At 41.2% G+C, this 11324-nt stretch overlaps 1 protein-coding gene across 1 annotated transcript; it reads right to left on the bottom strand.

Annotated features, from left to right (window-relative positions):
• Positions 1-649: 649 nt before the first annotated feature.
• Positions 650-6924, bottom strand: LOC139734777 (protein Njmu-R1-like). Its single transcript, XM_071645571.1, has 4 exons — positions 6812-6924; positions 3123-3224; positions 1634-1759; positions 650-836 (listed from the first exon to the last, which is right to left on the bottom strand). The coding sequence occupies exons 1-4, from the start codon at positions 6922-6924 to the stop codon at positions 650-652; spliced, it is 528 nt and encodes a 175-aa protein (XP_071501672.1).
• Positions 6925-11324: the final 4400 nt, after the last annotated feature.

The following is an 11324-nucleotide window of genomic DNA, read 5'->3' as shown; positions in this document are numbered from 1 at the left end:
TCACCACGTTATGAACACTAAAATGATATTATGACAAACTTGTTTAGCAACTATCAAAAAATGTTACTATGAACTTCACAGTTCCAGATACGAGGGAAAGAGACATAATGTGACTTTGAAATACAAGAAATTTACCTCATCCACTGCACATGCTGGCTTACCATACTCTGATCCATGAGATTCAACCACAAATGTAGCTAGTAGTAGTTAATTCATACAATACAGCAAACTTATACATCACACACACACACGCACGTGCACGCGCACACATAATCATTTCCAGCCATAGAGGGCATTGAGACAGATCTTCACTGTGTGATCCAGCAACCGTATCAGGGCAATTACCCTATGAGGGCAATTTCCCCTCCCCCCCCCCCCCCCTCCCCCCAGCTAAATACTGGTTAGTGACAAGGTTAGAGTAAAGATTAGGGTTAGGATGAGGTTTTGGGGTTCAGAATTTGGGTTCGGGTTAGGATTAGGTTCAGGATTGCGATTAGGGTTAGGGCCAGGGGAAGGGTCCAGGGTAATTGCCTAGGGGGTAATTGCCCTAGACCCCCATCAACAACCACACAAACTTGCAATAGATCCCCCCCCCCCCCCCAATCCCCCATCATATTCTGAGATGGGTCGGCATGGTAACCCAGCTCCTCTAGGGAGGAGGAGAAGAAAGGAAAGGATATAGCTCCAGTGCACTGGTGGGAGAGCTCAGGAAGCACATGACACACTCCTGTGAGGTGTAGAAGGAGTTTGGGTCCATGGTGCTCTCCAGCTCCCGCTCTATGTCCGGGTGCGCCCCCTGCCGCAGCAGACAGTAGTAGCACGCCATCACACGGCTCCTGGGCACACAAGATATAAAGGCAGAGTCAGTTCATTTGACTTGATTAGAGAGACGTCAATTTGATCTATTGCTGCTGAAAATACACTGAGAACAATGTCACCTTGAGACAGTTGGAGAGCAAAGCCTTTGCCAAAGGCAAAAACGAGAATGATATACCTGGGCCCCGCTTGATCAAAAGATTTTAAATTTCCTAACCACACAGGCTGCCATAGACTTACAGTTGAAATCAACTATATAATCAATTTTAACTCTTCATAAAACAGGGCCCTGTACTAATACACATCCACTTTTAGAAGAGCATTGACTTACATGTTGCAAAGGCAACTGAAAATCGCATCATCTCCACACTACATTTCAAAAACTTGAATAATACATTAATTTTAAATAGGAACTGAATTAGCTCAAGGCATCTACATGGAGTACAGAAAATGAAAACTTTAAATGTCATACTTTAGAAAATGTTTACCTGCTTAAAAAAAGGCAATCCTACCAATTCTGCTGACCAGCTATTGCATGTAGTGCTAGTGGGCAAGCATGTGTATTTACTCTTTGTGTATTTTGGTATGCAGCATTAAAGGCCTTGTGTTTCTTTTCTCCAAAGTTACTGTTGAATGGTACTTTATGTCTAACTCATTGCCAGTCTGAGCTCTTCTCTACCTTGGGGAATTTCTATTGATGATACTATGATGCCCATATGACATCAACTTTATTGTTCAAGCGATCATATGTAACTACGATTTCATAATGCAGCATTCGCACTTCACTGCAAAATTGTCTTAGCACTACGCAACTGACCCAATGTCCACTGTATTGACGTTGCCGACTCCGCCGTACACCGTGCCCCGGGACAGTCTCCTGGCGATGAATTCTCGCAGGTCGGTTTCGTCTTCTGCAGTCAGGTCCGTCGCAATGACAGACAAGCTATTGAACAAGAGGGCAAACATGGAGAGATGAATGATCAGACATCACAAGATGATCTCTGTTTGAGTGAGGGAGAAACAAAGAGAAGAATATAGAAAAACAGGCAGAAAAATTCCATGGATAGGTAGGTAGACAAATAGATGCATGGATGGATAGATATATAGATAGATCAGATAGACAGATAGATAGATAGATAGATAGATAGATAGATAGATAGATAGATAGATAGATAGATAGATAGATAGATAGATAGATACATGTAGATGGATAGATCAGTAGGCAGACAGATGCACAGGAAGAAAGAGAGAGAAATATAAAGAGAGGGGGAGAGAGAATAAAAGTGAGAGGATGCTGCTTGGCTGGATGAGTACGCAGTCATGTCAGATAAGAAAATCAGTAACGACCATGGGACATGGCTATTATCAGTAGTTGAAGAGCCTACAGTTGAAGACAACAATAATAAGAGCTGTTGGTGGTTAATGAACTTTTCAACATCCATAAGATGCATAATCCTGTTTTCTTAAAAAATCAAACTTCTTACACATGCAGAAGTCAAACAAATTGTGACAGAAACAAACATGTTTTACACAGATTTGAGAGTCAAGCATTACTTACGTACTGAGTATAACTTATACTGAAATCACATGATAATTCTGCAGACACAAAATCTAGACAGAACGTGTCTCGATCCTAACAGGTAACCTCATTGGAACACAAAAAGAGGACAATGGGTGGGAAAAGAAGAGTGTGCATACATCGCAGTCTGTTTTAACAGCCTGGATATTCAAACATCCTGCAAGGTTGGTACATTGCACAGAATTTGCTCACACCTCGTTTGGAATTCTGCATGTTCACTTGCAGAAGTGTCAGTGACAAGAAAATATGTGCTTTTGATGAGAAATACATCTATTTATTATTAAACTGTGAAAGGAAAGATGATATTGAATATGCTTTCTAAAGATGCTTTGCTCTGGGTTTTTTGTTTTTTTTTTTGATTGAAGATGTTTTCAACAACATTGTCAGGCTGTTGAATAAGAAGGTGCTTCCAAATACATTTTGACAAAAAGGTGCATATGATTACTGTTGCAGTATTACCAAAGAATGAATGAAGAAGTGAGGAAAAAGTTCTATTTCATTTGAGCATGCTTGCATGGATCAAAAATGGTTTGTGCAGGTGTGGAAACGGTGTGGAAATGGTGTGGAAACAGATGAAACATTGCATTCATGCTGAAATGGAAAACAGTGCCATAATGGGAGGGGGTTGTCTTTTTCTTTTCCTGGGAGAAGAAGGGGGGTGAGGGTTGGTAGTGGTTGAGGAGGAGGAAGGAACAGGGGGTAAGGGCAGGGCGGGGCAGGGCAAGACCTGAAATCTCTGTTGGAGGTCGCTTCTCTCTGAAGGAAGTCTGGCACCGAGGCTTTCCTGGCGTCTTTGTCACCATCCGGTCCTAGCTCCTGGTTAGTGGGTCTGGGATGAAATGCAGAGAAGAGATGAGCGATGAGAAGTAGAGAAGAACGAAAAAAACAAAACCCACAGAAGTAAAGGCCACCAGATAGACACAGTACACTTATGAGGTCACAGATGCGGACTTTGCTGTTATGTCATCATTTTGTCGAGTGAAATACTCCAGCCAGGAAGTGTCTAAACTCTTACTCCGAACAGCAATGTCTACATAATGATCTGAATGCTTGATTCCTAACTACCCATATGTCTATTACATGCTTTTATCATAGACAAACAATTTGTGTGTGTGTGTGTGTGTGTGTGTGTGTGTGTGTGTGTGGAAAAAAACAAAACCCATGAAAGGTAAATGAAAAGACCATGGACCATGTACAATTGACCTACATTTGACAAGGCAAGAAAAGAGAATCTATTGTTGCTCTTCAAAGTGTCAAATTCTCACGAATGATCGTTATGGCTTTACTTATTACCTCTATATTTTGCTTTCTGAGATAAGCTTAGCACTACTTTCCTTGAGGTGATTTCCATTCATACATAAAAAAAAAAATAAAGCTGACATTTCTTCAGAGTAATATGAGTCTCCTCATGGAAGACTACCACATTGATATACTTCATGGACACACATAAGTCAAGGTGAATATGCACTGAAGTGGAGGAAATTTATGACAAATTAGCAACTACATTGTAACTGTACCAGATTTGTGTCAGAATGCCAAGAAAGTGGCAGCATGCATTACCTTGTTTATAAAGAGTTAATAGGGAACTACAAGTATTCATCAAGAATCTTTCTATTTTCTCCACACAAAATGGCATTTCTCTTCTTTTTTGAAAGAGGAACATTGAGGGGGAGTTTGTTTGTTTGTTTGTTTGTTTGTTTGTTTTTTTTAAAGGTAATCAATGCTTACGTAACACAGACACACCTATCATGGTTGATGAGAACAAAGTACATGTTTGCCAGTGTGGAAATGCCAAGATAATGGATCAGAATGTAGCTTTCAATTCATGTACATAGTAGGTGAATTTAGCCTTGCAGCTACTGATGGTAAATGACTAAGATTTTTATTTGATGCTGTAAGGAATAAACTGCTTTAAGAGGTAAAATAGTGTTCCTGGGAAGGGCTCAAGATTTATATTCCACCATTTGGAATTTGCTGGCAATATATGGAAAGGCTCTACTCCGAAACTTGTCTGGCTCACATGATTTTCAAGGATAATGAGCTGTTTTGCAGTATTTGATGCATCACGCGTTACCCCGGGGTACTGTAGTACCCCGGGGTACCACGTTGTGTAGCACCACCTCACGTCCACTTGAGGACAGCCACAGAGAAATGCATGCACTGTGTGTGTGTAACTACCGGTAGTCATTCCCATGCCACTGCATGTTATACTATGCATGCATGGCACGCTGTGCTAGCAATAGCCTGCAGTGACTGCAGTGCAGTGCCTAGCGTGCGCTAGCTCCAGCACCAAAATAAATTCCACTTTTTGGCAACCCAGGGTACAACCTTTTTAAAGAAATAAATAATTCAACAAAATGGCTGATTTTTATTTGGTACTCTGAGATACCATTTATGTCATCATTTTGAGATTAAACTACTGTGAAACAGCTATGATCACAGGACACAACTTTTAGCCTTGAATGAATGATCTGTAGCATCCTCCCATTCAGTAGTGGGTAGGTAAAACATTTTGTGATGATGGAGCGCGCCCTAGCCGTATTATTTCCCTGAACTGCATGCGATTCGGTTTCGCAAGGAAGAGTGGAGGATATACTGCTAGGCCCAATTTGTAATCTATAGAAAAACATTATGTAGCAACCATGATCAGGTACACTCTGAGAATGCAATATTATACTAATGATGCACAGGATTATTTCGTGGCGTTAGTGAAGGTGCGGCTCACTCTCGAGTATTGACAACGGTTGCAAACATGCACTCGGCGCAATTATAAAATGGGTCGAAAACTAACAGCATTATTCACGTACCTTTGTGGGTCAATACCAGTCAGCTACATGTAGCACTCGCTCAAAAATCAAGATGTCCGAAGATGTTCGTCCCAAACATTTACGCACGTCGCACTCGGAAATCCCGCACACTCACCTAGTACTGTACGTACGTATAAGAGTATACGTACGCCACGTACTGTTATGCACAAGAAAGGCCGCCGGCTGTTGTGGCAGCCCGCGGCCCGAACTAGAAGTTGTTTACAGGATTGACAGCGCGTATAGTAGCGCGTGACGCACTTGTAACAACTGATTGAGTGCGCACTGCTAGTGTAAAACATTGTGACGTACGTCAGGCCAGGGAGGTGGAAGAGAGACTCTTCTTAGTGCTTACCTGAAGAAAATAATGCACGCACACGTGACTCATTTCAGCGCTTCCAATTGGCTACATTCTTGAACCCATTTTATAAAATCTGCAAACACACCTTACTGGCTACCGTACTAGTACTACATTACATTTTCATCACTACTCAAATGAAATCGTATTATACTGTAGATGGCTTTCACACAGTCAAGAAATGTGCAAAGGGTGCAGTGTTCAGGTATAATTGATTTTTATTATGACAAGTGCACAGGTCAGTTTAGGAAAAAAAAAAGGGGGGGGGAGAATGGCAATGAATGAAATGGAGGCCATGAGATTACTAAATACTGGTTCTGTCCAAACTAAGTGACAAAATAATGTTGTATTTTATCATGTGTGTGCATATGGTATTCTTATGAATACAAATGATGGATGGATGACATTAATGACTGAAAAAGGAAAGGCGCAGGATGAACTGACAACAATCAAAAGTACAATGTATAAGTCTATGTTCTAGATACTACAACACTTGCAAGTGTGAACAGCACGCATCAGCAATGCCTTTTTTACAACAGTAATTTACTTTTTTTTAATTTTTAAATTCGAGGTCTCTTTGGTCGAGTTGGGATGCACCTTACATGGCTGTCAGGACCACGCCAGGGAAGTGTGTCAGAGCTTATGACTAAAAAACTGGAGAACTGAAAGCTTTAACCTCTGGAAAAGGACTTGCACTTGGTAGTGAAGAAAGAAAGAGTTCCTTATGCCCCCCCCCCCCCACTAAATTGCTATTTTTTTTTTTACTAATAATAAACTAAATAAAGGTTATGCCATTTATGGGAAGACTTCCTTTTGAGACATAACCCTAGCATAACCTTTATTTAGTTTATTATTACTACGACTGGCATTAGTAAATTTAATAATTTAATTTATTTAGAATCTATTTTGTGCAAATTTAAATAGTGGGGGGAGGGAAATAAGAAACTCTTTCCCGAAATTACATTAGCAATCGGCACCCAAAATCGTAGATGTCGGAAAGCCATTGACTCGGATATGGTACAAAAATTAAAATCTAACGCTATTTAGACAAACTCTGCGCTCTCAGCTCTGCGTGTGGTCGACATGGTGCCCACGAATTGCCCTACAGGCACCACATGAAAATCAACACATGGGACTTCGATATAACCCAGCATAATTTACAACACAGGGCTCCGTACAAGCAGTTCAGTAGAGTGCAATCAATTGGCAATAAGTCCACGAAGATTTCAACACATAAAAATACGAAAGCTATACCTGTTGGCATGATACGTGTACATGGCGAAATATTTCTTCAGCTCGCCATCATTTTGCGCTTTCTCCTCGGTTTTGCTCGGTTCCCCCGACGTCGGCTTCACTGCGGTTGCCATTCTGAATTTTTGATATCATTTCAATTCATCGCGGCCGTCAGCCCCTCCACCCCCCCCCCCCCCCCCCCCGGCCGCGTTTTTTTTAAAGACGGCACAGATTGGGGCATGGCGCGTGTTAAACCTATGGGAAAAACGTTGGGTTAGGGTTTTTGGTTAGGGTTAGGGTTAGGGTTAGGGTTAGGGTTAAGGTTAGGGTTAGGGTTAGGGTTTGATGGTTAGGGTTAGGATTAGGGTTAGGTTTAGGGATAGGGTCCCTGATAGATTTTTAGTTTCCCCAATCTGCGCCGTCTAAAAAAAACACGCCCCCCGGCCCCCTCCCAGATGCCGGTACGGTACGGACGGTCGGATCGGTATGCGGTCCGTCCTACCAGTGACAACCCCCCCCCCCCCCCGTTTCCTAAAATCTACCCAAAAGTCAGGTATCTCTGTTGATTAGGCCGAGTCATCATTTAAAGGTTTTTCTGCATAACTTTACCTGACCTGGGGGTGTTTCATCAACGTTACTTGTCAGCGCAAAAAGTTGTAGTCGCTGACAATCACCATTGAACAGTCAGTGATCAGTGCATCTCATCCAGTCAAAACCAAGGATTTTGCTGAAATTGTCAGCGCGTTGACAAACGTTGATGAAACACCCCCCCCCCCCCCCGATTGGCTGATCATTTTTAGATTGATATTTTTACATTGAGGGCCAGTAATGTAAGGACCATGGGAACAGCCTGATGTGAAGGATAGGGACTCAAACAAAATCGAACAACAGAGTTATGAAGAAAGGAGTAGTGGAAAAGCAAGAGCTGACCCTCCTTTGCCTTTCGTCTGTTCACCCTCCTGCTTTAATCCCCTCCCTTTACTTGTTGAACTCCTTGCCCGTGACTTCCCACCATTTCTTTTGTTTTCTTTGTTCTATGTCCCTAGCCCTCCCCTGACTGTTCTTGTTTTAGTGTGATTGCTTTTCATCATTTTGCCTCTGACGGAGATTCTGCTATACTCAAGCCCCTTTTGACTCCATCATATTTTTATCTATACCATACATACCAACGGCATAAATCCGTATGATACTGAGGAGTGGGGGGATGATCGGATAGTCACCATCACTATGATTACAAGCCCATAAGCGGACCGGCGCAGCCTTTGGGAGGGGGGGGGGGGGGGGGGGGGGGGCTTGGTGAAGCTTGGTGTCCCCCCCCCCCCCCCCACACACACACACACACACACTCACACACTTTTTTTTCTTTGCTTGTCAGCCGACTTTCGGTGGAAAATCAGACCTTAAAGTACGAAGATTTTTGTTGTTGTTGTTGGAATACCTGTGCGAGGGAGCGGTGCATGTTTTTGCGCGTTTTGTCGACTTGAAACAGCAATATATTTTGATGTTGATTATTGTTAAACAATTTGGCCATGCAATAGTATCATATAAATAAACTTCTTGCATTAAAGATAATATAAAGTTTTGGTACCTCAAAAGTTTCCCTGAATTTCCTTGTCTTTTTTTGTGTTTCAGGTTAAAGTACCTTTCATATAACTATGTATTATAGCTATATGTTTCGCTTTGGAAATTAAGAGGGGGCGCATCGGGCGCAACTGCTGGCAATCACTTGCAGTGACATCAGGAGAATGGCATAACGATTAAATGCGAGAGAACGGAGCGAGCGAGCTTGAAAATTGTGATATTTTACAGTCCAAAAACTGCCGTTTGTAGCTATATTTTTTCGCTGGGGGGGGGGGGGGGGGGGCGAATCGGGCGCAACTACTGACCCCCCCCCCCCCCCCGGATCCGACACCCTTGCTCCCGATGCGCCCCCCTGGATTCGCCACTGGTAGTTAAGAGTGTCGGTTTATGTTCATGATTGGAGGAGGTATGACCAGCGAGGGTGCGTCGAAGTGAGCGAGTGCTAACACCACCAGTCCAGTTTTATATCAAAAAACGCAAGAAAATTTTCCTCATTTCGGGAATCATTGGGGATCATAATGGTATGTTTGCCCCTCCCCTCTTCCCCCGTCCGCGCTCCCCGTCCTCCTGCATACGAGGGTATTCTTGCACTTTTAGAATTCAGATGAAAATATCTCGTAAACACATTTATTTTATTTTATTTTATTTTATTTCATTCTTCTCCTTTTTCCAACAGAACATAACACAGTATAAATTAGGAATCATATCACAATCGTATACATACAACTTGCAAATGATATCAAATGATACAATAATAAAATTACATATATATATATGCATTGTACGCAAAATAATACAAGGTTATGTTTCAGTTGGAAAAAAAGGAACTGAGAGGTCCACTAAAAAGCAAGCTTGTAGATTTTGAACCACTCAAGAAAAATCTAATAAAATACTTATACTTATTTGCATATGCTTAGCACAAGTATAATTTAAGACAAGACGGAACAAAATAGGAGACACACAGTGACATGACACGACTCGACAGAATAGATGGAAAAATGGAAGGAAGGAAGGAAGGAAGAAAGAAAGAGAATACCTACACGCTGATCAAGGAAACGAAAGAGGGAATTGAAGAGGGAATTGAAGAGGTGCTTCAAACAGCTGGTGGCTGCATACAGCCGTGCAGAGATTATGATGGCTATTTCATTATAATGAATTCAGAGATTAATTGATTGATGGTTGGATGAAGAACCCTGTGGTTGTTGGGACTTTCCAGAATCCAATTCCAGAATCTAGGGCCTGTGTATATAAATGTATTACATAAATGTTTTTATGGTGTAGTCTGGGAAAATTTCAATCCCAGAAGTGTATACTATTTTTTTTTTTTTGGGGGGGGGGGGACCCTCCGCTAATTGAAAGTATCTAGATATTTCCTCCCACCCACGTAACATTTGCATTTTTTTTAACTGAAGTAACAGACCTAGTGCACACTTTGGACAAAATATTATAAAATATGTCAATGTAAAGTGTATTAAGTGGAAAGGACTGAACGGGGAGGGTACGGAAGGTGTTAGGTCTATCCCCCTTTTACGCGAGGGAGATTTTGTATTTTCAGAATTGAAATTCAGCCATCTTTGGGTGACATATTTAGACAGCTTTCTATTTAAAAAAAGTAAAAACATTTCCACATCTCGGGAGTTACGAGGAGGAGCAAAATTATATGTTTGTCCCCAATACTTATGGGTGACCATCCCCTCCCCCTCCATCGACGCCTCTGCACATGAGGGAGCTTTTGTAAGTGAAAGATCTGCTGCACACTCTTTGGTTATAAGGAAATACGTCCATCTAATAAGTGTACAAAGACTATCGAAAGGGACCCAGATGGCGGAGCTTTTGCATATTTATGATTGCAATTCAACGATCCAGTGCATAGTTCTGGCGGTATGTTGGACAATTCCATAAAGAAAGTTCGAGATTTGTCCTCATCTAGGGAATAGCTTGGGGGACAAATGATTTGTCTGCCCCCAACATTTCCGTAGGGGCGGGGAAAATGCCCCTTTGCGCCCCCCCCCCCCGAGATAGATTCAACGCCCCTGATCATCCCTGGGTATGCCCATAGATGTAACAGAGTCATCATCGTTTCAGGAATGATTCAGGAAATGGAGGGGGGTTCAATTATGGCGTTATAGTTTTTGTCCTTGTTTGTTTTCGTACATAATTTTGCAGATGGTCCCGAGTTGCTCGCGTCATAGCATGTTTACATGTAAGCCTATGCTATTTGACGTTGTCAACGTCTGGACAGTAGTATAGGTGTACGTATAGCGTCATAAAAATATGATTCATATTTCTATTGTTCTAGAACAAAAGAAATATGAAAAGACAAAAGAATTATGAATTATGAAATATGGATTATGATATGATTTATGATAAAAAGATGGATTATGATATGATTTATGATAAAAATATGGATTAAGCTATGATATGATTTATGATAAAAAGATGGATTACGATATGAATTATGATAAATCGATGAATTATGATAATAGATATGAATTATGGATATTTGCATAACAATAGAAATAGGAAAGAACAAAAGAATGTATGAAATATGAAAAATGAAAGATGAATATTCATGAGATATGAATTATAGATATGAACGATGAATGATGATTATGAAATATGAATATTTATGGATCGATATGAAATATGAAGAATGAATTATGAAAAATATGCTATTGTTTTAAGAATCCGCGTCATTGTTTCATCATATTCTTTTGTTCTCACATCGAGAGATATTTTCGAAGGCAATGGTCGAAATGGTCATAATGACGATTGCAATCGTATTCATGACATTTGTTTGTTTGATGACGTCACTCCGACAAGTTCGGACCTGTCCTCTGACCGACGCTCGCCCGATCGAAAACAAAAGAACTTTAAAAAACAAAGAAATACATAAAAATGGGGGCGTGTCCTCTGACCGACGCTTGCGCAATGCTTGCGCAATCGAAGACAA

Source organism: Diadema antillarum, unplaced genomic scaffold (assembly GCF_040938485.1).
Source record: "Diadema antillarum isolate AM-2024a unplaced genomic scaffold, OU_Dant_1.0 seq00000546_RagTag, whole genome shotgun sequence".
Taxonomy (NCBI): domain Eukaryota; kingdom Metazoa; phylum Echinodermata; class Echinoidea; order Diadematoida; family Diadematidae; genus Diadema; species Diadema antillarum.
This window is presented reverse-complemented; position numbering and strand designations above follow the sequence as displayed.